The 27,941-nt window shown below is 39.3% G+C and overlaps 1 protein-coding gene across 2 annotated transcripts; it reads right to left on the bottom strand.

Moving 5' to 3' along the window:
- Positions 1–6,629: 6,629 nt before the first annotated feature.
- On the bottom strand, positions 6,630–12,387 carry LOC133255979 (olfactory receptor 11G2-like). 2 transcript variants are annotated; one of them, XM_061430635.1, is made up of 2 exons: positions 11,381–12,387; positions 6,630–6,726 (listed from the first exon to the last, which is right to left on the bottom strand). In XM_061430635.1, the coding sequence occupies exons 1-2, from the start codon at positions 12,304–12,306 to the stop codon at positions 6,693–6,695; spliced, it is 960 nt and encodes a 319-aa protein (XP_061286619.1). In that variant the 5' UTR covers positions 12,307–12,387; the 3' UTR covers positions 6,630–6,692. The 2 variants fall into 2 exon arrangements, with proteins under 2 accessions (XP_061286619.1, XP_061286620.1); XM_061430636.1 differs by lacking the exon at positions 6,630–6,726 and having other exon boundaries at positions 11,368–12,387.
- Between the last annotated feature and the right edge of the window lie 15,554 nt (positions 12,388–27,941).

Genomic DNA, 27,941 nt, shown 5'->3' with positions numbered 1-27,941 from the left:
TGAGATCTTATATGGGAGACCACCTCCAGTGATAAAAAGCTCAAGGGAGACCACCAGCAACTAGCTGAACCGAGGTGTCCTGACACCTCCAGGCCCTGGAAAAGTCTTCTGCCATATCGCCCGAGAAACCATAGAAAGGACATGCATTCCTTTGCACAGTTGGGTTCATCCTATCAGCCAGGAGATGAGGTATGAGAAAGATTAGGAAAAAAAAAACACTTCAGCCAGTTTGGACAGGCCCTTACACGGTCATCCTGGTAACCCCTACTGCTGTTAAAGTTATAGGTGTCATCCCTTGGATCCACCACACCAGAGTTAAGAAGACAGCTACTTCCTGTGATGAGGACACCTGGAAAGCAGTTCAGCACCCCAAAAACCTTCTAAAGGTCTGGTTCCAAAGACAACGGCCCTCACCCACGAAGGACGCTGAGCCCTTCTCTGATGACTCGGGAAGCTGACGACTCAATGCACAGTAGAAGCTTGAGGATTCTTCAGCCTTACTCCAGCCACACTCCAGCAGCTGGCCAGTCAACACACGGAAGAAGCTTGAGGATCCAGCTATCAAAATATCAATAGATTTTCATTGTAAACCCTAGCCTCTATCCCTAATTGGTATTATTGCTGTACTCTTCATGACAGGACCAACTAGATTCCCTGGCTGAGGTGGTTTTACAGAATACGAGAGGGATAGTCCTTGGAAGAAAAGTTATAACCAATCTAGATAGCATATTGAAAAGCAGAGACATTACTTTGCCAACAAAGGTCCATCTAGTCAAGGCTAGCATTTTTCCAGTGGTCATGTATGGATGTGAGAGTTGGACTGTGAAGAAAGCTGAACACCGAAGAACTGATGCTTTTGAACTGTAGTGTTGGAGAAGACTCTTGAGAGTCCCTTGGACTGCAAGGAGATCCAACCAGTCCATTCTAAAGGAGATCAGCCCTGGGTGTTCTTTGGAAGGAATGATGCTAAAGCTGAAACTCCAATACTTTGGCCACCTCATGTGAAGAGTTGACTTATTGGAAAAGACTCTGATGCTTGGAGGGATTGGGAGCAGGAGGAGAAGGGGGTGACAGAGGATGAGATGGCTTGATGGCATCACCAACTCTATGGACTTGAGTTTGAGTGAACTCTGGGCGATGGTGATGGACAGGGAGGCCTGGCGTGCTGCGATTCATGGGGTTGCAGAGAGTCGGACACGACTGAGCAACTGAACTGAACTGAACTAAACTGAGACCTACTGACAGTTGAAAAGGAAGGACTCTTCCTCTTTTTGAATGAAGAATGCTGCTTTTATGTAAACCAATCAGAAATAGTCAGGGACATGGCCCAACAGCTAAGGGAACAAATCATAAAGAGGAGAGAGAAACTAACTAATTCCTGGAGTAATTGGAATAAGATCTGGAGCTGGGCATCATGGCTTCTTGCTTTAACAGGTCCTCTCTTCATACTGTTTGTGGTGCTCTTGTTTGGCCCTTGTATTCTCAATGCTATTACCTAGTTCATAACCTCTCAAATTGAATCCATAAAGTTACAAATGGTAATAGCTCAATATAGACCCCTAAATGACGGGGAGCTCTGAATGTCCTACAAAACATGAGATGATGATTTCTTCAATGAGTGATAGAAGCATCAAGAGCGGGGAAAGAAGGGAAAAGTTAAAATTTTATATGACTTCCTGCTTCTTCTGCCTCTGTAACTCAGCTTGCTCCTTGCAAAGTCTAGATCACTTCAATCTCAGAAAGTGGGGACTCACAATACTAGGAACTGGAGCTTATCTCACTCACCCTTGTCCTGTTCTTTGCAATCATCGAGCCCCTGCAAGCCTGTAAATCAACATAATCAGGCCTGTCAGTATACAAAAATTCTGTAACCCCTTTGTTTGGGGCTCAGAGCCTGGAGTGTTAACTCCTCTGGGCCCACCAGCATAATAAACATGAGTTCTCCAACTCTCCAAGTGTGGCGTTCAGTTTCTCAAGTACTGGTTTCTGCATCATGTGAGACATGACAATTATACTCAGTTGAAAAAAAAAAAAAACATAAGGAAAGGCTTTTGAGAGGGTGATGGACCTTGGCAAAACACACATTTCCAAGAGCAATGATGGAGGCAGAATATCAATAGCATATAATATGAAAAGATTTGAATACAAGAAATTATGTTTACAGAACAATCCAAGAGAGTGGAAGTTAGAATATCTGTAAAGGTATAGACAGATATTAGGTACAAAGATAGGGCCTCATAGCAGAGGACTCACTGCCAATCTGACTTGTTCAGGCTTAATTTGCTAGTCAGTGGAAATCTGGAGCTGGGCTAGTAGAAGTTTATGGAAGCTGCATTTGCAAGACAATTCACCAGACAATTATAGGCTGATGAAATTAACAAGAAATTATTAGAAAGCTGTTTTGATAATCCAAGGAGAAAGCGTGAAGAACCTGACCTTGGGTAATAAATGTGCAAAAAGATACCAGGGTTGGTTTCAAGAGATGGGCAGTGGTAGAAACCTAATCTCCTGGTCTTTAAAATAAGCAGAGATAATTAAATACTGCTCAAGGAGCACAGGAAGAAGACAGAAAAGAGATATCTTACTTTTCACTTTCCACAGTAATATTCTTTAGCTGTCTTCCAATTGTCCTCTCACCTGGGATGCCTCAGAGCAAACAGCCACCCTCACAATAGACACATTTTAAGGGCCCTTCTGGCACCCCACTCCAGTACTGTTGCCCGGAAAATCCCATGGATGGAGGAGCCTGGTGGGCTGCAGTCCATGGGGTCGCTAAGAGTCAGACACAACTGAGCCACTTCACTTTCACTTTCCACTTTCATGCATTGGAGAAGGAAATGGCAACCCACTCCAGTGTTCTTGCCTGGAGAATCCCAGGGACGGAGAAGCCTGGGGGGCTGCCATCTATGGGGTCGCACAGAATCAGACACGACTGAAGCGACTTAGTAGCAGCAGCAGCAGCAGCAAAGGCCCTTCAGTTCCCATAGATCAACACACTGAACAGTCACTCCTGTTTTTCCCTTTGGGTATGTCTCAGAGGGCTTCCCTGGTGGCTCAGACTGTAAAGAATCCTACTTGATTCCCCTGTCCCATTTTCTTTTGACTCTTTTGAATCTGCATATTTCAGTAAATAAATTAGCTTCTACTTACAAAGTTTTCTTCTCTCACCAGCCACACAAACTGGGTGTTGATTTGCTATGTTGTCATCTGTGTGAAAGAGAACAGAAAACAAGAGACTCATCTAAATTATTGCCCAAGTCATCAAGAAAAAAGTTTCCATTTTCCTGTCTGCTAAAAATACAGTTCTTTTGAAGACAACTTGTAAAAAACAAAATGACAACTTGACAAAAAAAAATGTTGCTAATTCCGTGTCTATTAAGATTTTTGTAATAGGAACAGTATTTGTAAATGAAAGCAATCATGAAAATTTATGCTCCTTTTTCATAATAACATATAAAATGAAATGGACATCAAGACATAGGAAATAAGTGACTGTTCCATATGCCCATATACATTTATCCTAATGCTTCCCAGGAGTCTAAGGTGTCAACTCCTTTGTAAAACACCTTTAGGTACCTTTCTTCACAAAGATTCCTTTCAGGTTTTATTCAGGGAATAGAATATGCCACAAATCTCTCCATTTCTCATTATTTATTCCTTCCAGACTCTGAAACCTGTCTCTGGAGATCTCAACCCCAGGAGCAATGGAAGCAATTAATATGCATCATACAGACTCAAGGATGTTTCATCTTCAGTGATGATCAGATTGGAGACAAAAACCACATGCATGTGCACACACTTATATATAGACTCACATGCAAACACATACACACAAATATTCTAGGCTCGCACATTATTGCTCCCTCAAGAGTTGTGTCTCCTAACTTTATAAATTACTTCTTAGCTAACAAAGTTTGTTTGACATGATATGTACCATTACCTTCAAGCTTTGTGAGACCTAGAGTTTCCCATTCCTGTGGTCCAAATGCAATTTAAAGATCTCATCCATTAAATCCAAAATGAGCCTGTTAGGTAGTTAAAATAGGAAAAAGGAGTCCAGAAGGGTGGTGGTTAAAAGACAAAGAAGGGAAAGGCCCCCAAACAAAGGAAGGTCCAAGGACCAGAGTGAGGACCTCAGGTAAAAAAACAGCACTCCTGGCTAGCTCAATTTACATAGGGCAGGCCCAGGGGGAGGAGAAAATCATATAAAAAGAGGAGCCAAAGGACTGGGGGTCTCTCTCTCTTCTCTTCATGTCTTTTGGGTAGGCATACGCTTACGCCTCGAGGATGTATTTTCCTTTATTTTCTAAATAAAACTGAGCTGTAACACTGATCTGTCCAAGAGCTGTGACACGGTCTATCTGAGGGCTGTAATGCTGGTCTATCTGAGGGCTGTAATGCTGGTCCATCGTTTCAAATTTTTGTTGTGATGAGACAGAAGTGAGGAAATTACACACATACACACACACACACACACACACACACACACACACACAAGCCTATTCCACAGAGCTGTCTCTATTCCTTACAAAACTCCTTATTTCCACATATAGATCAAACAAGATAGGTATTGGTCAACCAAGAATGTGAGACATTAATTGTATGACTGCAACAAATCCATTTCCTCTTCTTCAACTCAGGTTTTTTTCCTAAGCCTTCCTTGCAGCCTAGGTGTGCTCATATGACTGAGTTCTACTTGTTGTGATGTATTTAAAGCTGATGTGCAATACTTCAGGCCTTACCCATGCACAGTCCTTGATGATCTCTGATGTAATTGAGCATGTTGACCCAAGAAGCTGAGTTTTGAAGATGACAGAGCCCAAGATGGAAAAACCTAAGTTCCAGAATCATCACATGAAGAACAATCTCCTGTGGAGTAGGAATATCCATTTGGGATTTAAATGAGTAGTAAATGATCACCTTTCAAGTGACCCACTAGAAAAGAACTTTGTTTGGAGAACAAAAAGGTGACTGACTATATCAAATATTTTGATAAATATATAAAGAAAACAATCCATGGCTGACTATGTGAAATGAAAATATCTCCTTCCCTGTTAATAAACAAGAAATGTCACATGCATCAGCAATTTCTGGCCTCAAAATGTGAATCAGTTCAGTTTAGTCACTCAGTCGTGTCTGACTCTGTGACTCCATGGACTGCAGCACGCCAGGCCTCCCTGTGAATAAGGGCTCCCAAAACTGTAATCCAGCAAATGCTGCCACCCTTACAATGATTGCTGAGGTGGGGGTAGGGGGGTTGGGGGGCAGGGGAAATGCAAGAAGCAAGGTGAACAAGGAAGGCGTAGGTGAGGTGCCTGTGAAAGGAATGAATTCAGTGAGCCCAGGGGCTTGCATCTTCCCATACATAGAATGCTTTCAAACTGCCTGCTCCCTTTGTTCCCCTCCTGCCTGTCTCCTGAGCCTGAGTCCTAAATGTTCCCACCAAATAAAATAACTCTCTACTTTCAGGTTTTGGCTATATTTTTTAAGTCAACAACTATATCATAGTGTATATATGTACAGAATAATTCCATTCAACTTTCTAATTTAAAATAACAGGGAGAAATTAAGGAAACTGTATATGAAGGACAAATCCTGAAAAACAAAAATTTTGAGTCATACAGTGAATATATTTTAAATTTTGGTCACATTTCCCTCCAAAAAGTTCCACAACTTTCTTCATTAATGTTACCTTTCCCTCTGTTCTTAGCACCAAAGCTGTGTACTGTGCTGCTAACCTAGTTCTTCAAGCCAGACTTTATAAATATAAAGTGTAGAGTGGCAACCCACTTCAGTGTTCTTCCTTGGAGAATCCCAGGGACAGGGAAGCCTGGTGGGCTGCCGTCTATGGGGTCGCACAGAGTCGGACACGACTGAAGCGACTTAGCAGCAGCAGCAGCAGCAGCAACACTATTTCGTGCCTCCAGTGTGATGATATATGTCAGCGTCAACTGAGAGAACAGGAACATGCCCTTGTCTATCTTTTCATCCAAGGTGACCCAATGGCTACCTTTCAAACATTCTAGATCCTCAAGAACACAGAGCTAGTGATCCCACCAAATAAAGACCTGGGGAACTGTATTAACTATTCACAAGCCATTATAGAACCAAGGCAGTTCTCATGCTATTTCAATGTGCACACATGAGAGATATATGATCCTTCAGAACTCACTGGATCTGTTACTAACTTGACTCTGTAACACTCTGAGACATCAGCAGTATTTTTAAGGGTAATTGTGAAATTCTCAAGCGATTGGGATAATGAAATTAATTTGAATTCATCTTCTCCTTAAAGCTAATCTGATAGCTTACGACATACTTGGTGAGAGAAGGAGCTGTATTATGGCATTAAACAGAACAACACCTAAATTTAAAGATGCCAGATTTTCTAAAATGAAAATCTTGTCATCTCTTCCTTGCTTTCCATCCCTATATATTTCCTTCCCACCTATGGGATCAACATCTTTAGCATATCTAAGTTCCTGCATGTTTAAGTTCATCTCCTTTGAGGAGCTCCACACTCACTGTGCATTCAGTCATATATTAGGAATGTTCTACATGCTCCTTTTACTGTTTGTAACATCACCAACCACCATCATTCCCTCACTTCTATCTAGAAAACTTCCAACCTGTCATTCAACACTCACCTGAAATATCAGCTTCTCTGAGAACACTTCTCTGGCACTTCCCACCTACACACCCCAAACCTGTACTCTTAGTCCAACACTGCTCTGTGCTCTGGCGCCTTATGCATTCCTCTCTCTCAGCAATTGGTTTTTTTGGTTTTTTTTTTTGGAATTGTTAACACATCTGTGGCCCCATAAGTCAAGAGTTCCTCCAGAACAAGGATTCTATCATATTCACCTATGCATCATCAATGTCAAATGTACTACTTAGAACACAATTAAAAGTTTAAGAAGCCCTTTCAGGCCTCGTAGTTCTTTGTATAAAAAGGCATATCCTCTGGTCTATATACCACCATCAGCAACACTAAAGAGGGGGCTGCAAACTCTGTCATCTCCTAATAAGTTACCCTCTTCCCCCTCCCTACCAACCCCTTTCTACAACCATCAGTGTGGGAAACATCAATACAATTCCACTGTGCTATTTTTCTCAAAGTGGCCCTGACCTGACTTCACTGGCAGCCCTGCTTGTCTCTTTTGCCACTTCAAGGTTTTTATCCCTCTCTCTTCTCTAAAAGCTATGCTTTGAATTTCAGCCTCCCTTCAGAGGAAGAGGAAGGGAGAGTAAAGAAAACACAGTAAGTCATTTATCTAAAGTTACTTATGAAAGCTCCTAATCTCCTAATCTTAATTTACTACACTTCACTCACTCTCATTACAAAGGAGGACACAGGAAGCCAAGAGCTACACTGTCTAATATGGTAATCACTAGCTACATATAGCTACATGTGGCTACTGAGCACCCAAAATGTGAATCCAAGCTGAAATATGCTGTTAATATATATAAAATTCACCCCAGTTTGCAGGATGAAAAAAATGAATGCAAGCTATCTGGCTAATAATTTTATATTGACTACATGTTGAAATGATGTTTTAGGCTAATAGATTATTAAAAGTAAATTTACTATTTCTTTTTAATGTGGTAACTAGAAAAATGTACCCTATACATGTCACTTGCATGTGTGGCCCACCTATTTCTATTGGACAGCTGTGCTTTAGCCTTATATGTCCTGAGAATAGAAACAGAGGAGGTGCTCTCTTCCTCCTTGAACTCATACACATCAGAACTGTGGCTAACAGTGGAGGAGGCTGAATCCAGTTGGCTCAGGTAGGAAGTATTTCTGAGATTCAGCACAGGCTCTGCCTGGTATACCTGAAGAGTGGGTAACACTGGGCAGCCTCAGAGAAAATTCCTTCAGGTGTCAAGGGTTTGCACATCTCAAGTGGACTTGACCTTACACATCTACCTCATATCCAAAATTATTCCTTTCTTTAAAGTTATTCCTGGTCAGATAGTGCAGTTTCTAACAATTATGGGCACAAAGGGTGAAAGAAATTCCTGAGGTGGAAATCTACATTTGGAAGAAGAGGAGAGACTTCCTTGCTCTGTCCTCCAAGGTGCCCTTTTGTTTTGCTCTTTGATGACAAAAGGGCACCTTGGAGGACAGAGCACAGTTGGAGTTGGGGAGTGGAGAAGTAGTCATGATTTCAAGGGGAATAGCCTACCCTTCGGGCTTCCCAGGTGGAACTAGTGGTAAAGAACCCTCCTGCCAATGCAGGAGACATCAAAAAATGGGTTCAGTCCCTGGATCAGGAAGATCCTGTGGAGGAGGGCATGGTAACCCACTCTAGCATTCTTGCCTGGAGAATCCCATGGACAGAGGAGCCTGGTGGACATGACTGAGGCAACTTAGCATGCAGGCATGCATCCTACCCTTTGTAGCTTTTACTACTGAGAAAAAGTTGTAACAGCAACATCATGGATGAAAATAAAATGCACACCCAGACAAGGTTACAGCTGCAGAGACTGCCAGAAAAAGTGTACATGGAAATGTGAAACAATAATAATAAAATACAGAAAAATTGACACTGGTAGTATGCCTTGCATTTTTAAGTTATTTTTAACTATGGTAAGATACACATAATGTGACATTACAATGAATTTTTTAAGTGTACAGTTCTGTGGCATTAAATACATTCACATTGTTGAGCAACCACTACCACCATTCAATCTATAATTTTTTCTTCCAAAACTGAAACCCTATATTCATTACACAATAATTCCCCATTTCCCTACCCCAAGCTAGTGGTGACCACCATTCTACTTTCTGTCTCTATCAATTTGACTACTCCAGGAAACTTATATAAATGGAATCATACAGTATTTGTCATTTTGTGACTGGTCCATCCATGTTTCAGCATGTTTCAGAATTTCCACTCTTTATTAGGTTGAATAAATATCACACTGTATGTATATCACATTTTTTTCATTCATTCATCCATTGATGAGCACTGCTTTCATCTTTTGATCATACTTTGGTATGATCAAACACTTTACAAATATTTTTAAATGATCTCTCGTTTGGTCCATATGGGCTCTTAATCACTTCAGTCATGTCCAATACTGTGCAAGTCTATGGACTGTAGCATGCTAGGCTCCTCTCTCCATGGGATTCTCTAGCAAGTATATGGTAGTGAGTTGCCATTTCCTTCTCTAAGGTATCTTCCCAACCCAGAGACTGAACCTTTGTCTCTTACATATCCTGCGTTGGCAGGCAGGTTCTTTACCACTAGTGCCACCTGGGTAGCCACTGATCCACATAAAACCCCCAAAAATTATTCTTTTAAAAATTTGGAGTGAAAGTTTCTTGCTGAGGCAGAACCAGAAGACAGTCCTCCTCAATTTTGTCCAACAGATAATTATTATGATTTTCATAAGACAAGGAAATGTAGGGGAGTATAGCCAAAAAATTCTCCTCTTGATTTGTACTTATGCAGACCTCTTTTGAAGTCCAAAACCTGGTTTAAATAGGCATTTTTCTTTATATAAAATAAGAGAATTATAATTTAAAAGATAAGAACCATAAAATTCATAGAAGAAAACACAGGAAGAACACTCTTATCACAAATCATAGAAGCATCTTTTGGGGATCTGTAACTTACAGCAAAGGAAACAAAAGCAAAAATAAATAAATAGGACCTAATTAAACATAAAACTTTTGTATAGCAAAGGAAACCATCAACAAAAGATAAACACAACCTACTGAGCCAGAGAAAATATTTGCAAATGATACGACCAACAAAACCATTAAAATCCAAAATATATAAACAGCTCATACAACTCAACCTTAAAATATATCAACCTGATTAAAAATGGACAGAAGACCTGAATAGATGTTTTTCCAAGATGATATATAGGTGGCCAACAAGCAGATGAAAAGAAACTCAACGCCACTAATCATCAGAGAAAGGCAAATCAAAAACAAAATGAGACATCTCACACCTAAGTCTAGAAACACCAAATGTTGGTGAACATATAGACAAAAAAAACCTTTGCCCGCTGTTGGTGGGAATGTAAATTGGTGCAACCACTTTGGAAAACACTTTGAACTAAAAGTAGAACTACCATATCATCCAGCAATTCCATTCCTTGGTATATATTTGATGAAAAAGAAAATGCTAATTAGAAAATATATACACAACCCAATGTTCATAGCAGCATTTTTTCAATAGCCAAGATGTAGAAGCAACCTTAGTGTCTATCAACAGATGAATGGATAAAGAAGACGAGTATTCTATGTATACATATACATAAAATGTGTGCATGCTGCGTGTTCAGTCAATCATGTCTGACTCTTTGCAACCCTATGGACTGTAGCCCACCAAGCTCCTCTGTCCGTAGGATTCTCCAGTCAAGAATATTGGAGTAGGTTGCCATTTCTTCCTCCAGGAGATTATCCTGACCCAGATACTCAATCTGCATCTCCTACATCTCCTGCATTGCCAGGAAGATCCTTTAGCACTGAGCCACCTGGGATTCCCTAATGGAATATTACTCAACCATAAAAAATAATGAAATCCTGCCATTTGCTACAACATGGATGGACTGAGGGGTATTATGCTCAGTATAATAAGTCAGACAGAGAGAGACAAATACCGTATGTTATCACCTGTATGTGGAATCTCAAAACAAGCAAATAAATATAACAAAACAGAAACAGACTCAGAGATACAGAGAACAAACTAGTGGTTACCAGTAGAGAGAAGGAAGGGGAGACAGACACAAAAGGAGATTAAGACATACCAACTATTATGTATTAAATAAATAAGCTACAAAGACACATTGCACAACATAGGGGACTATAGTCATTATTTTATAATAACTGTAAATTGAGCATTATCTATAAAAATATTGAATTACTATTTTATATAGCTAAAATGAATATAAAACTGTATATCAATCATACTTTGATAATAAAGTATGATTGGGAGAAAAGAAACTGCTGAAATTCGTACTTGGCAACAATAAGAAATGATAAATTTTGGTACAATTTTTATTGATAATAATATATTACCAACATTGTAATAAAATACGTATTGAGTGCCAGGCACTGTTACAAATGTTTTCATATATTAACTCACTCAATCTCAAACACTCTATGATGGATTTAACTTGGTCATCTCTAGTTAAAATTAGGAAAACAGATAAATATCAACTTAAATAACTAGTCACTCAATCAGTAAATAATAGAGAAGACAGAATTTTAAGAAATTCTCCTCTGGAAATATTTATTTAAGATCTAGTAACATTTATTACTTTTAAGTATAATTTTCCTTGACTCTTTACAACAGTCCTCAAAAGGAACTTTAGCTCACCAAAGTGTCTCCCATTCAGGAGTTATTTCTAAAGTTTACACATAATTTTCTTCAGAGCAACCTTCATCTCCTTATTCCTGAGGCTGTAGATCAGAGGATTTAAAAGTGGAGTTGCAATTGAGTACAACTTGGTCAAGAACTTCTGCAGCCCAGGCTGACTGGCTACCCCTGGGCTTACATACATCACTGTGACTGAGCCGTAAAATAGGAACACAACTATCAGGTGGGAGGTACATGTGGAGAAGGCTTTTCTCCTACTTGGACCTTTGGGAACCTGAATCACAGCTCGAAGTACCAGAGTGTAGGACACAAGAATGTAGAACAAAGTGATGAATGTTATCACAGCACTGAACGTGCTACAAGTCAGAGCTGTCTTGGGGACAGGGACACATGATATGGCCAGCATTGCCCCAAGATCACAGAGGTAGTGATCAATGACATTTGAACCACAGAATGGAACTTGGGAGATAAGGGCAGCAGGTGTGACTAACCATAAGAATCCACCCACCCAGGAAGCAGACACAAGGGTTCCACAGACTTTCCTGGTCATTATGGTTGGGTAGTGCAATGGGCGGCAGATGGCAACATATCTGTCAAATGCCATGAGGGCCAGGAAGAAGAGTTCTGTGGCACAAAGAGAGAGGAAGATGTAGAACTGTAGGATACAGCCATGATAGGAGATCGTCTTGGTCTTGGATAGGAAGTTGAACAACATGCTGGGCACATTGGAATTGATGTAGCAGATCTCCAGGAATGAGAAGTTGGCCAATAAAATATACATGGGAGTGTGGAGTTGCTGGTCCCACCACACAGCACAGATAATAGCACTGTTGCCCAACAAGGTCAAGATGTAAATGATGGAGAAGAAAACAAAAAGGAGAATCTCTATTTCTTGGCTACACAGGAAACCCAGCAGGATAAATTCATGAAAGTTTGCAGTGACACTCTTGTTATGCAAAACATGCATTTTCCTCTAACCTATAATGTGCGCAGACATAATCAGAAGTGCATATTAAGAGTCTACTTTATTCAGTTTTTCTTGCCTCAATTTCTCATTGGAAGTAAGTGGCATTATAAGTAGAGAATAAACTGGAATATCAGTATTTAGTCAATATGAAGAATTTTTCTCAAAATAGCATTGACATAAGACAGAATAACACCATTGATAATTTACTTTAAATATTACTTCACTTTAAATAGTTCTTCTAGAACAGTTTCTTCCAATTTTAGCCTGTAAGAAAAAGAGAGATAAAAAGGAATCATTAAACACCTTAACAAGCCACCTTTGTTTAACTCAAGTAGCACTAATAAGCTTCAGAAATGTAGTCACACCATTAAGCTGGACTTGAATTATCTCACGGCCTACTCCATCATTTTGATCGTCATCACAAGGTCCATAAGCTCTCCTCCCTATTTAACTACATTACTATAGACTCTTGGTAGATCACGATAATAATGCATACCTCTAAATAAACACACTAATTTATTTATGTTTCCATTTTTTAAAAACTTATATTCCCAGTTGATTCCAATGTGAAAAATACACCTTGCTTTAAGAATTACTGTTATGTTACATGGGTATGGACTTCCATGATAGCTCAGTTGGTAAAGAATCTGCCTGTAATGCAGGAGACCCCTATTCGATTCCTGAGTCAAGAAGATCCTCTGGAGAAGGTTTAGGCTATCCACTCCAATATTCTGGCCTGGAGAATTCCATGGGGTTACAAACAGTCGGACACAACTGAGAAACTTTCACTTTCACTTATATGAGATTAATAGCCAGAAAAGTTTGAACCTAGAGGTTTTTCAGAAGCTATGCTGCTGCTGCTAAGTCGCTTCAGTCGTGTCCGACTCTGTGAGACCCCATAGACGGCATCCCACCAGGCTCCCCCGTCCCTGGGATTCTCCAGGCAAGAACACTGGAGTCGGTCGCCACTGCCTTCTCCAATGCGTGAAAGTGAAGTCGCTCAGTCGTGTCCGACTCTTAGCGACCCCATGGACTGCAGCCTACCAGGCTCCTCCGCCCATGGGATTTTCCAGGCAAGAGTACTGGAGTAGGGTGCCATTGCCCTCTCCATCAGAAGCTATGAATTCACAACAAAGAAAGCAAAATATGGAGGTTACACTACTGAGTTAGAGGCTGCACTGTGCTTAATCGCTCAGTTATGTCCAACTCTTTGCAACCCCATAGACTGCAGCCTGACAGGCTCCTCTGTCCTTAGGGATTCTCCAGGCAAGAACACTGGAGTGAATTGCCATGCCCTCCTCCAGGGGATCTTCCCAACCCAGGGATCAAACCTAGGTCTCCCGCATTGCAGACAGTTTCTTTTTTTTTTTTTTTGTGAAAACCAAACAGATTTTTATTGTATACAAATATATATAAAAAATTCCCCCCCAAAGATGCTATTCTCTCATTTCCCCATCTTCTTCTTCTTCTTCAACACCCCTGATATAAAGGACATTATTACACCTTATTAAAACTTCACCCAGATGTCCAGACAATGCTCCATCTATGTATTCTTCTGTGTTTGCAAGCTGCATGTTCATATAGCCATCTACAGATACCAGGTAGCCCTTGTACTCCATTCCCCATTTAAGCTTCACCATTACTGGCTTTCCTGTTAATCCGTTGATATTTCTGCTCTAATTTTTAAGATTTCTTTCCTTCTACTAACCCTGGGGTTCTTCATTTCTTCCTTTTCTAGTTGCTTTAGGTGTAGAGTTAGGTTATTTATTTGACTTTTTTCTTGTTTCTTGAGGTGTGCCTGTATTGCTATGAACTTTCCCCTTAGGACTGCTTTTACCGTGTCCCACAGGTTTTGGGTTGTTGTGTTTTCATTTTCATTCGTTTCTATGCAAATTTTGATTTCTTTTTTGATTTCTTCTGTGATTTGTTGGTTATTCAGCAGCGTGCTGTTCAGCCTCCATATGTTGGAATTTTTAATAGTTTTTCTCCTGTAATTGAGATCTAATCTTACTGCATTGTGGTCAGAAAAAATGCTTGGAATGATTTCTATTTTTTTGAATTTACCAAGGCTAGCTTTATGGCCCAGCATGTGATCTATCCTGGAGAAGGTTCCATGTGCGCTTGAGAAAAAGGTGAAATTCATTGTTTTGGGATGAAATGACCTATAGATATCAATTAGGTCTAACTGGTCTATTGTATCGTTTAAAGTTTGTGTTTCCTTGTTAATTTTCTGTTTAGTTGATCTATCCATAGGTGTAAGTGGGGTATTAAAGTCTCCCACTATTATTGTGTTATTGTTAATTTCTCCTTTCATACTTGTTAGCATTTGTCTTACGTACTGTGGTGCTCCCGTGTTGGGTGCATATATATTTATAATTGTTATATCTTCTTCTTGGATTGATCCTTTGATCATTATGTAGTGACCTTCTTTGTCTCTTTTCACAGCCTTTGTTTTAAAGTCTATTTTATCTGATATGAGTATTGCTACTCCTGCTTTCTTTTGGTCCCTATTTGCATGGAAAATCTTTTTCCAGCCCTTCACTTTCAGTCTGTATGTGTCCCCTGTTTTGAGGTGGGTCTCTTGTAGACAACATATGTAGGGGTCTTGTTTTTGTATCCATTCAGCCAGTCTTTGTCTTTTGGTTGGGGCATTCAACCCATTTACATTTAAGGTAATTACTGATAAGTATGTTCCCGTTGCCATTTACTTTATTGTTTTGGGTTCGAGTTTATACACCGTTTTTGTGTTTGCTGTCTAGAGAATATCCTTTAGTATTTGTTGGAGAGCTGGTTTGGTGGTGCAGAATTCTCTCAGCTTTTGCTTGTCTGAAAAGCTTTTGATTTCTCCTTCATACTTGAATGAGATCCTTGCTGGGTACAATAATCTGGGCTGTAGGTTATTTTCTTTCATCATTTTAAGTATGTCTTGCCATTCCCTCCTGGCTTGAAGAGTTTCTATTGAAAGATCAGCTGTTATCCTTATGGGAATTCCCTTGTGTGTTATTTGTTGTTTTTCCCTTGCTGCTTTTAATATTTGTGTTTGATCTTTGTTAATTTGATTAATATGTGTCTTGGGGTGTTTCTCCTTGGGTTTATCCTGTTTGGGACTCTCTGGGTTTCTTGGACTTGGGTGATTATTTCCTTCCCCAGTTTAGGGAAGTTTTCCACTATTATCTCCTCAAGTATTTTCTCATGGTCTTTCTTTTTGTCTTCTTCTTCTGGAACCCCTATGATTCGAATGTTGTAGCGTTTAATATTGTCCTGGAGGTCTCTGAGATTGTCCTCATTTCTTTTAATTCGTTTTTCTTTTATCCTCTCTGATTCATTTATTTCTACCATTCTATCTTCTAATTCACTAATCCTGTCTTCTGCCTCTGTTATTCTACTATTTGTTGCCTCCAGAGTGTTTTTAATTTCACTTATTGCATTATTCATTATATACTGACTCTTTTTTATTTCTTCTAGGTCCTTGTTAAACCTTTCTTGCATCTTCTCAATCCTTGTCTCCAGGCTATTTATCTGTGATTCCATTTTAGTTTCAAGATTTTGGATCAATTTCACTATCATTATTCGGAATTCTTTATCAGGTAGATTCCCTATCTCTTCCTCTTTTGTTTGGTTTGGTGGGCATTTATCCTGTTCCTTTATCTGCTGAGTATTCCTCTGTCTCTTCATCTTGTTTAAATTGCTGAGTTTGGGGTGTCCTTTCTGTATTCTGGCAGTTTGTGGAGTTCTCTTTATTGTGGCGTTTCCTCACTGTGTGTGGGTTTGTACAGGTGGCTTGTCAAGGTTTCCTGGTTAGGGAAGCTTGTGTCGGTGTTCTGGTGGGTGGAGCTGTATTTCTTCTCTCTGGAGTGCAATGAAATGTCCAGTAATGAGTTATGAGATGTCTATAGTTTTGGGGTGACTTTGGGCAGCCTGTATCTTGAAGCTCAGGGCTGTGTTCCTTTGTTGCTGGAGAATTTGCTTGGTATGTCTTGCCCTGGAACTTATTTGCCCTTGTGTGGTGCTTGGTTTCAGTGTCGGTATGGAGGCATTTGATGAGCTCCTGTCAATGAATGTTCCTTGGAGTCAGGAGTTCCCTGGAGTCAGGGTTTGGACTTAAGTCTCCTGCTTCCGATTGTTGGTCTTATTTTTACAGTAGTTTCAAAACTTCTCCTTCTATACAACACCATTGATAAAACATCTACATTAAAGATGATAAGTTTCTCTACAGTGAGGGTCACTCAGAGAGGTTCACAGGGTTACATGGAGAAGAGAAGAGGGAGGAGGGAGTTAGAGGTGACCCAAATGAGATGAGGTGAATCAATAGTGGAGAGAGTGGGCTAGCCAGTAGTCACTTCCTTATGTGCACTCCACAACTGGACCACTCAGAGATGTTCACGGGGTTATACAGAGAAGAGAAGAAGGAGGAAGGTAACAGAGGTGGCCAGAAGGATAAAAGGGGGGAATGAAAAGGAGGGAGACAGATCCAGCCAGTAATCAGTTCCCTAAGTGTTCTCCACCGTCTGGAACACACAGAAATTCACAGAGTTGGGTAGAGTAGAGAGGGGTTAGGGAGGAGACACAGGCGACCTGGTGGAGAAAAAGGAGGGTCCAAAGGGAGAGAGAGCAGTCAAGCCAGTAATCTCACTCCCTAGTGAAAAATGGGTCCTGAAGATTGGGTCCTTAAAGGTACAAAATTGGTAACAAATACATAAAAGCAAAAATTAAAAATCTAGAGTAGAGTTTGGAATTTCAAAAATACGACGTTAAAGAAAAGAAGAAGGAAAAGAAAGAGAGAAAGAACGAACAAACAAAAACAAACAAGGTCGCGAAAATTATAAAGAAAGTACAGGTACAAAATTGATAACTAATACCAGAAAGCGAAAATTAAAAATCTAGAGTAGAGTTTGGAATTTCAAAAATACGATGTTAAAGAAAAGAAGAAGGAAAAGAAAGAGAGAAAAAACGAACAAACAAAAACAAACAAGGTCGCGAAAATTATAAAGAAAGTACAGGTACAAAATTGATAACTAATACCAGAAAGCAAAAATTAAAAATCTAGAGTAGAGTTTGGAATTTCAAAAATACAATGTTAAAAAAAAAAAAAAAAGAAGAAGAAAAATAAAGAGAGAAAACAAACAAACAAATACGAACAATGTCACAAAAATTATAAAGAAAATACAGGTACAAAATTGATATCAAATACCAAAAAGCATAAATTAAAAATCTAGAGTAAAGTTTGGAATTTCAGATATACAATGTTATATAAAAGAAGAAGAGAAAGAAACAGAGAAGAAGAAAAAAAAAAAGTCACAGAAATTATATAAAAAAAAAACTATAGGTACAAAATTGATAACATATACCAAAAAGCGAAAATTAAAAATCTAGAGTAGAGTTTGGAATTTCAAAAATACAGTGTTAAAGAAAAGAAGAAAAAAACAAAGACAAAAAAAAAAAAAAAACCAAGGTCAAAAAATTATAAAATATATATATATGAAGTTTGCTGAAGAAGAAAAAAATAGGGTCTTTTTTTTTTTTTTGCAAAGTAATAGGTTATAAAAGTGAAAATTAAAGGAACAATAGAGGACTTAAAAATTTTTTTTTTAATTAAAAAAAAAAGAAAGAATGATCGTAAAAATAATAAAATTATATCTAGGACTTTTTTGGGTTTTTTTGTGGGTGTTGTGGGTTCAGTTCATTTTTGGCTAGTTCCTTGGTCAGATTTATATTTCTCAAGATCAATAGGCCCCTTCCTATGTAGTCCGTAGTAACCACAGGGTTTTGATCTATTGCCTGTAGCTTCCAAGGCGCTTCCCTCTGTTATATCTTCTTCTGTTTGCTAGTCTCTTCAGTATCTGGTTTCCGCCCTGACTCAAAGGGCACGGTGGAGGACACTTTTTTTTTTTTTTTTTTAGGCTTACTTGTTCAGTCGCGCTGTGGGGAGGGAGGGAGGGATGCTGCAAACAAATAACACTGGCGTGGGCTCGCAGTGCCTCAGCCACCCTGGGTCTGCCCCCGCTCACGGCACGTGTAGCCTCCCTGTCCACACTGCTCGGACTCTAGGTTGTTCCGCCGGGAACAATCCGAGGCTGGCCCTGGGCTGCATGCACCTCCCAGGTCCAAGCCGCTCAGGTTCAGGCACTCGGGTAGTCCTCAGAGGCGCAGACTCAGTTGGGCCTGCGTTTTGTGCCCTTCCCAGGTCCGAGCGCCAATTTGCTCTTCCCAGGCGAGCGCCAATGCTGCGACTTATCGCCTCCCCGCCACTCGGTTATCTGGATGTAAAACCGGAGCACCTTCTCAGGCAGATGTTGACCGTCCAGACCCCCAAGAAGTTTTAGTTAGCAAAGAAGCCTGCTTACAATTTTATAGATAATGTCTCTCTGGGGCTGCGATTGCCCCCTTCCGGCTCTGGCTGCCTGTCACCGGAGGGGGAAGGTCTGCAGCCGGCTATCTCTGTTCAGTCCTTTGTTTCGTGCGCGGGCCTGGCGGTCTTAGGTTAGGGCTGGCTTTTCGCGTGGTAGGTATCCCACAGTCTGGTTTGCTAGCCCAAATTATTTCGCTCAGATAGCGCTCAGGGTATTCAGGCCAGATTCTTACTCTCAGCGATGCAGCCCACGCCGCGCTTCCCTGCCCAGCCCCGGTTTGCTAATGGCGGATGCAGGCGTCTGCGCTGCTTCTCTGCTGGGGGAGTTACTGTAGGGCTCGCAATCTGCGAGTTTTAAATTGTTTATTTATTTTTTCTCCCTGTTATGTTGCCCTCTGTGCTTCCAAAGCTCGGCACAGATTCGGCAGTGAGAAGGTTTCCTGATGTTTGGAAACTTCTCTCTTTTTAAGATTCCCTTCCCGGGACGGAACTCCGTCCCTCCCTCTTTTGTCTCTTTTTTTTTGTTTTTAATATTTTTTCCTACCTCCTTTCGAAGAGTTGGGTTGCTTTTCTGGGTGCCTGATGTCCTCTGCCGGCATTCAGAAGTTGTTTTGTGGAATTTACTCGACGTTTAAATGCTCTTTTGATGAATTTGTGGGGGAGAAAGTGTTCTCCCCGTCCTACTCCTCCGCCATCTTGGCTCCTCCCCCCTGCAGACAGTTTCTTTACCAACGGAGCTACCAGGGAAACACAAGGATATAAAATGAAAGAGAGCTCATGAATAACTGGAGACTAATTCAACAATTCGCAGTCTAAATTAAGGAATATAACATGTGCTTTAACATATTTAAATTGTTTTAATTTAATTCCAATTATCCTCTGTGGAGTGCCTTTCATTCACATTTGCTATACCCTTTCAGTCCCACTTGCAAAGCTTACTAGTTTACTATTTTTAAAAATCATATCATATCATATACTTTAGCTCTTAGAGTAGATTTTCAATCCATTTAGTTTTCTTTCCTTATTAATTTATATTATTTTCCCTCAATTTTCATTTTAAATATATAGGATTAAGTTAAAAAAATAAACAAATAAAGGAAGGACTCGACATTTTAATGCCTCTGAAGTGCAAAGGCAAAGTGACTGTTTAAGAATGCAATATAAGTTTTATCACAATTTAATTTTTAAAAAAGAATAAAGAGTCAGAATTCAAGAGGGCTATAATGAAGTCCTGGATCTTTTAAAAACAGTATTTATAACCCAGGACAAGTGACTCTCTCTTTCTCTCTCTCTGCTTCAATTTCTGCATCTGCAAAATCAGAGTAACATCTAGGTTGGTTCCATGTCCTATTGTAAATAGGGCTGCAATGAACACCTGGGTACATGTGTCTTTTTCAGTTGCGGTTTCCTCAGAGTATGTGCTCAGTGGTGGGATTGTTGGGTCTTATGGTAGTTTTATTCCTAGTTATTTAAAGAATCTCCATACTGTTCTCCATCTATCAATTTACACTCCCATTAACAATGTAAGAGAGTTCCCTTTTCTCCACACTCTCTCCAGGATTTATTGTTTGTAGATTTTTTAATGATGGCCAAACTGACTGCTGTGAGGTGATACCTCATTATAGTTTCCATGTGCATTTCTCTAATAATAAGTGATGTTGAACATCTTTTCATATGTTTATTAGCCATCTGTATATCTTCTTTGGAGAAATGTCTGTTTAGGTCTTCTGCTATCTTTTTGATTGGGTTGTTTGTTTTTCTGGTATTGAACTGCATGAGCTACTTTGTATATTTTGGAGATTAATCCTATATAGACAATGGACTGTTAGCCATAAACTGCATTTGAGTCAATTCTAATGAAGTGGATGAACCTAGAGCCTATTATACAGAGTGAAGTAAATCATAAAGCAAATATCGTATATTAATGGATGTATTTGGAATTAGAAAGATGGTACTGATGAACCTATTTTCAGGGCAGCAATGGAGACACAGACATAGAGAACAGACTTGTGAGCACAAGGGGTGAAGGAGATGGTAGGACAAATTGAGAGAGTAGCACTGAAACATGTCATTACCATATGTAAAACAGATAGCCAGTGGGAATTTGTTGTATGACACAGGGGGCTCAAACCTGGTGCTCTGTGACAACCTAGAGGGGGTGGGATGGGGTGGGAGGTGGGAGGAAATTTCAGGAGGGAGGGGACATATGTCCCCTATGGCTGATTCATGTTGATACATGGGAGAAACTAGCACGATATTGAAATGCAATTATCCTCCAATTAAAAATAAATAAATTTTTAAAAATCAGAGTAGCAATATCTACCATGGAAATTAATGAAACATTAAATGTAACGTATTCTTAAAGCACCTAGCATAGAATAAAGTAAATGTTTAGTGTGAGCCCCACTTATCGCCCTAGTTACCATAAGCAAAACATGAGCCAAGTGATCTGATTCTTCCTTTAAAAGTATCTGTTTGAACCTAAAATATACCCTCCATACACATTCTTATCTCTGAGTATTCAATCTCACGAATGATATGAGTTCAATGCACTTCTATGGTGTTAACTTATAATGGAAAAAATGTCTTAAAATTGCATCATATATAACTCAGAGTGAATCTCTCAATAAAAATATACTCAAATTCCCAATTAGCGCATGAAATTTGCTCACCGAAATAATCACTTTAATAATTCCTTACCTTTTGAATTAAACCTCTTTTGATAATTATCTATACAATGCTACTATTTCTCTGATCCACAAACTGTTGGTCTCTATTCTTCTTTTAGTACCTTCCACAAAGCGGTTCAGCTACAGATTTGTTAAATAGACATTTATGGGTTGCCTGAAGAAAACCACTATGAGGAAAATTTCCATTTTAGTTAAAGTTTACAAGTCCAGGCACAGCTTTATCCTTTACTGCCTTGCATATGTTAAAGCTAGGAGCATACAACTGGAGTTGTATCCCTCTAGTCTGGATTGATAAAGCTTTTTTTCACCCAGAGAATAGCTTCAAATAATCCAGGTTTTAAAGATACTTGATACTTTCCCATGTCATAGAGAAGGAAATGGGAGAGATAAGATTTGGACCCTGGTTTGCATAATTCCAAAGTCCATAATCAATCTAACCCAAATTGATTGCTAGCTAAAGAAGTACAGAGTATTCAGGAGGTCTGTTCCCTCCTCTGCCTGCTATAGGATACTTCCTTCATTCCCTCTTGTCTTGCCTCCCTTTCCCAATCTAGAATGAATAAGAGCTAGTAACATGGACCACCCTCCTCTCCTCCAACATCAAACTTTTCATCTTTTTCAGCGTTCACTTGAATGAGCACTTTTAATAAAGGTGACAATAGACAGGACATGGCACTACAATAATACAGTACTGGTCACTGAGGTGACTGTGGCCCAGATATGATTACAAGTAAAAACAGCAAAGTGATTTCAAAAGGATGGGAAGCACTTGGAATGATGGAATGAATTTGGAGGGGATCTATGACATAGAAAGTAATCATGTGAAAATTCTACTACTAGGAGAATAATTATACAACCAGGAGAGATATTAAATTATGAGACCTTTCAAGGATGGCTGAGTTATTCATAATGCAAATGATTAAAACTGGTTTAGGAATTTTCATGGGCTCCAAAATCATTGCAGATGGTGACTGCAGCCATGAAATTAAAAGATGCTTACTCCTTGGAAAGAAAGTTATGACCAACCTAGAGAGCATATTGAAAAGCAGAGACATTACTTTGCCAACAAAGGTCCATCTAGTCACAGCTATGGTTTTTCCAGTGGTCATGTATGGATGTGAGAGTTGGACTGTGAAGAAAGCTGAGCACCGAAGAATTGATGCTTTTGAACTGTGGTGTTGGAGAAGACTCTTGAGAGTCCCTTGGACTGCAAGGAGATCCAACCAGTCCATTCTGAAGGAGATCAGCCCTGGGATTTCTTTGGAAAGAATACTAAAGCTGAAACTCCAGTACCTTGGCCACCTCATGCAAAGAGTTGACTCATTGGAAAAGACTCTGATGCTGGGAGGGATTGGGGGCAGGAGGATAAGGGGACGACAGAGGATGAGATGGCTGGATGGCATCACCAACTCGAAGCACGTGAGTTTGAGTGAACTCTGGGAGTTGATGATGGACAGGGAGGCCTGGCGTGCTGCGATTCACGGGGTTGCAAAGAGTCCGACACAACTGAGCGACCTAACTGAACTGAACTGAACTGAAGACAATAAAACCTGAAGTTGAGACATTTGAAAATTTTTTCCATAATGGATTTCCCTCTATGTTGGGATTATTTCAAAGAGTAATGCTCATTTTCATGGTAATTTTATCAAAGAAAAAACCCTAGGGTCTTGCCCCATCTGGCCACCTTGCACACATAAAATGCCACGCACTGAAATTCTCAATTAACTGACCACCTCGAGACATCTATTCATTCATTTAATACATAAATAATATCTGTCTATTTTGTGGAAGACAGAATAAAAGGAGGGATTCATTCACACTCACTCTGATGAGGTATGTCCAACCCCCACTAGAATTCAAGGGTCCTGTCTGCAGAAGAAAGCATACATTTCTAGCACTCTATCACTTCTGGCTCTGACAGAATTGCTATTTAAGGAAAATCCATCTCCTTTGTCTCCCCTCCCCTTAATGTGTTTATTTTCTCCTGAGGACTCACAAAAAAGAAACACTGGGAGATGTCCTGATTGCCCTCTAGGGTACACAAATTTAAATGAGTCTTGAAAAGGAAGCAATTCGGATGCACAATCTCTTACTTCCTGGAAGCATATTCCTGTGACATGTCAGACTTGTTGAGGCATATTCTGATCCTAAAAAGCTTCAGTTTATCCATAGTAAAGTTTTTCTGAGAACAACTGCTTTAAATGAGAATGGATACAGTTTGGTCAGACCAATTTCCCTGTGAGCATCACAAACTTGAAAGTAGCTTGTTTTTTAACTGTTATCAGAACAGATAAATTATAAATACATGAACAATGGAAAGGGGTCACATATTCCATAACCAGCACCACTTCTTCTTTCTTCCTTTTTCTGATCTTTTGGTGACTGGCATCTGGTTGTTGATTTTTAGGGTAAAAAAATATCATGGTACCACAGCTGTTCAATTATTTTTGGCTTCATAATAAAGACTGATGTCAATACAAGATAATGATGAAAGAAATTGAAGAAGGCACAAGTAAATGGAAAAATATTCCATGGGTCCATGTTCATGGATCAGAAGAAGTAATATTGTTAAAATGTTCATACTCACCAAAGCAATCTATTCAACCAAGGCATGTGTGTTCAGTCATGTCTGACTCTTTGCAATCCCATGGACCATAGGCTCCCCTGTCCATGGGATCATCCAGACAAGAATACTGGAATGGGCTGCCATTTCCTTCTCCAGGGGATCTTCCTGACACAGAGATCAAACCTGCATCTTCTGCTTCTTCTGCTTTGGCAGGTAGGTTCTTTACCACTGAGCCACTTGGGCAGCCAATTTGCAAACTCAATGAAATCTCTCAAAATTTCAATGGTACTTTTCACAGAAATAGAAAAGTCAATCCTAAAACTTGTATGGAACCACAAAAGGCACCAAAGCATCTTAAGAAGGAAGAACACAGCTGGAAGCATCAAACTTCCTGATTTGAAACTATATTGCAAAGCTATAGTAATCAAAATAGTATAATATTGGCATTAAAAACAAACAGACCAACGGAACAGCATGGAGAGTCCAGAAATAAATCCATACATATACAATTAACTAATATTTGACAAGGGAGTCAAGAATGCTCAGTGGAAAAAAGGCAATCTCTTCAATAAAAATCTTGAGAAAATTGGATCAGTTCAGTTCAGTCACTCAGTCGTGTCTGACTCTTTGAGACCCCATAAATCGCAGCACACCAGGTCTCCCTGTCCATCACCAACTCCCGGAGTTCACTCAGACTCACGTCCATCGAGTCAGTGATGCCATCCAGCCATCTCATCCTCTGTCGTCCCCTTCTCCTCCTGCCCCCAATCCCTCCCAGCATCAGAGTCTTTTCCAATGAGTCAACTCTTCGCATAAGGTGGCCAAAGTACTGGAGTTTCAGCCTTAGCATTATTCCTTCCAAAGAACACCCAGGGCTGATCTCCTTCAGAATGGGCTGGTTGGATCTCCTTGCAGTCCAAGGCACTCTCAAGAGTCTTCTCCAACACCACAGTTCAAAAGCATCAATTCTTCAGCGCTCAGCTTTCTTCACAGTCCAACTCTCACATCCATACATGACTACTGGAAAAACTATAGCCTTGACTAGACGGACCTTTGTTGGCAAAGTAATGTCTCTGCTTTTGAATATGCTATCTAGGTTGGTCATAACTTTCCTTCCAAGGAGTAAGTGTCTTTTAATTTCATGGCTGCAATCACCATCTGCAGAGATAGTCACATATAAAAGAACGAAACTAGACCCCTATCCTACATTAATCATAAAGATTAACTAAAAATGGATTGAAGATTTAAACATAAGTCCTGAAACCATAAAACCCCTAGAAGAAAACAAAACTTCTTGACATGGATCTTGGCAATGATTTTTCGGCTATGACACCTAAAGTATAAGCAACAAAATCAAAGATAAACATGACGTATGATATCAAACTTAAAGTTTCTGCACAACAAAAGAACCAATCAACAAAATGAAAAGACAACGTATGGAATGGGAAAAAATAATTGCAAACTATATATCTGATAGTGAAGTAAGTGAAAGTCGCTCAGTCTTGTCCAACTCTTTGCTACCCCATGGACTATACAGTCCATGGAATTCTCCAGGGCAGAATACTGGAGTGGGTAGCCTTTCCCTTCTCCAGGGGATCGTCCCAACCCAGGTCTTCTGCAATGCAGGTGGATTCTTTACCAGCTGAGCCACAAGGGAAGCCCAAGAATACTGGAGTGGATAGCTTATCCCTTCTCCAGCGGATCTTGCTGACCCAGGAATTGAACTGGGGTCTCCATAAGGGGTTAATATCCAGAATGTATAAAGAACTCATGAACTCAAGTGGAAAAAACAAATAATCCAATTAAAACCTGGACAAAGAACCTGAATAGGCATTTTCCCAAAGATTTATGAATGGCCAACAGGTACATGAAAAGTTACTCAAAATCACTAATCATAGAGAAATATAAATCAAAACCACAAGGAGATATCACCTCACACCTGTTAGAATGGCTAGCATCAAAAAAGACAAGGGATAACAATTGCTTATCAAGGATGTAGAAAAAGGGACCTTTGTCCACTCTTGGTAAGATTGTAAATTGGTATAGCCATTATGGAAAACAGTATGGAGGTTACTCAAAAAGTTAAAAGTAGAACTACCATCTAATCTAGCAAGTCTACTTCTGAGAATATATCTGAAGGATATATATATATTTCTTTGACATAGTCATTTTCTTTCAAGTAGTCTACTCTAGGGAAATGTTTTAAAACAAAAATTTAAGCCCAGTGATTTTTATTGCATTATTTTAAGATCAGAAAATTGTAAATAGCCTAAAAACCCTAGGGAAATGATATTAAAACAATACTCACTATTATGCAGCTTGAATAGTATTTAAGAGAGTTTTAGTTACATGGGAAAATGCAGTCTATAAATGTAAGCAGAATACGAAGTTGTAAATGCTGTATGACCTTATATGTATGAATTTTTACAACAAAAAAGACCAGAGGAAATATGCCAAGTTTTTACTTGAATTATGTGTGCTTGAAAAAACTGTGAGTAATTTTTTAGCTCCCTCAATTTTTCTGACTCTTCCAAATTTTTGTTTAAATACAAGTTAACTTGATAATCAGAACTTTTAAAAATTGCCAACAGTGATACCCAGCACACAGGGTGTTGTAAGGATTAAATAAAATAAGTTAAATATAAGAATTTGTCACAGTATCTAGTATAAGATATCAATAGCAATTGTTTTCCATCTTTGACGGGTAAGATGGAAGGTAAATAGTTTACTATTTAAGAACTCAGGCTTCACTCTCAGAGAGAACTGAATTCCGATATTATCATTCCTATTTATTAAATGTTACAAATTATTTAATTAACATAAGCTTCAATAGCTTCCCCATAAGTAAAAATAATAGTATATCTAACATATAAGATTGGGAGGGGATTAAATGAAATTACTCATAAATTTACTCATCTTACTGCCTGACATGTAACAAGTTTTCAGTAAATATTAACTGCTATATTTGTATGCCAAAGTACAAGGGTAGCTACAGGCATGGATAGGCTTTTGAACCCATACAATGAACTTAAAAATAAGTTAAAAAAAAATAACTGTCCCTTTAATCAGAGAAAGAAACTCAAAATTATATGGCAAATGCATAGCATCAACTGATAGAGTGGAATCATTGGTCCATTATGAGAAAAAGAGTATCGGATGTTTGAAATAACCTTAACAAAAGATGAGTCCCTGGGGTATTGACCATCCAGCTGAGGGAATCTCAGCAAGAGTCCCTTTAGGGAAACTGGCTTTTGCCCAGCAACAGTTTCACTGGGGACAAGTGGAGAATTCAAGCTTTCATTCTTACTACTACTGGATGGGGAGCAGGGGAAACACATCTTTTTCAACTTCCAAAAACAGAAAAATATTTCCCCAGATGCTCTGAAAGTGAAAGCACAAGGGAGAGAACTCTGAGATCCAAGGGAAATGAAGAGCAGAGGAAAGGCTTATCTGCAGACACTGTTTCCTATTCCAGTAAGTGCCTGAATCAACTCCTTCAACAAAGGGCATATTCATGAACACGGGACAGAGAAAAATACGTGTTATATTTTGACGGTGGAAATGTGAGTTTGAGAAAGTATCTTTCTACCTGTCTAGTTGAAAGAGAAATCATTACATTCAAATTTTATCAACTGTAAAGGCAAAAGAAAAGAAAAATAAGTGTATTGCCTTTATTTAATCCTGTCTAATATCATCATGATTTTTTTGACTTTTATTCTAAATTACAATATTCTCCTTAAAATTTACTGAAAAAAATTAAAACCCAAAATGGAAAATGGTATCATTTTCCTGTTTTTTTTTCTTTCTCAAGGTAATTGATTGAGAATAAGGTATGCTTCCTTCCAATGGGAAAAGACTAATAACATGAATTCTCTCCAGAAGCTAATGGCTATCATTTCTCATGATGTTGCATTTGATTTTTTTAAACTTAACTTCTAATCCATGTCCTAGGTTTATGAAATGGCGTTGGCCACTTATAAGTAAAATACAGCCTTTAGGGTGCCCCTCTGGGAATCTTCCCATTCTCCTC

Source organism: Bos javanicus, chromosome 10 (assembly GCF_032452875.1).
Source record: "Bos javanicus breed banteng chromosome 10, ARS-OSU_banteng_1.0, whole genome shotgun sequence".
Classification (NCBI taxonomy): Eukaryota; Metazoa; Chordata; class Mammalia; order Artiodactyla; family Bovidae; genus Bos; species Bos javanicus.
The sequence above is the reverse complement of the archived record's forward strand: the minus strand, read 5'-3'. Positions and strand labels throughout refer to the sequence as shown.

Coding starts and splice junctions, on each gene's coding strand:
- LOC133255979 (XM_061430635.1), bottom strand. CDS start 12,306: ATGCATGTTTTGCATAACAAGAGTGTCACTGCAAACTTTCATGAATTT. Junction 6,727..11,380: donor GTTGCTCTGAAGAAAATTAT/GTGTAAACTTTA, acceptor AGCACAGAGCAG/TGTTGGACTAAGAGTACAGG.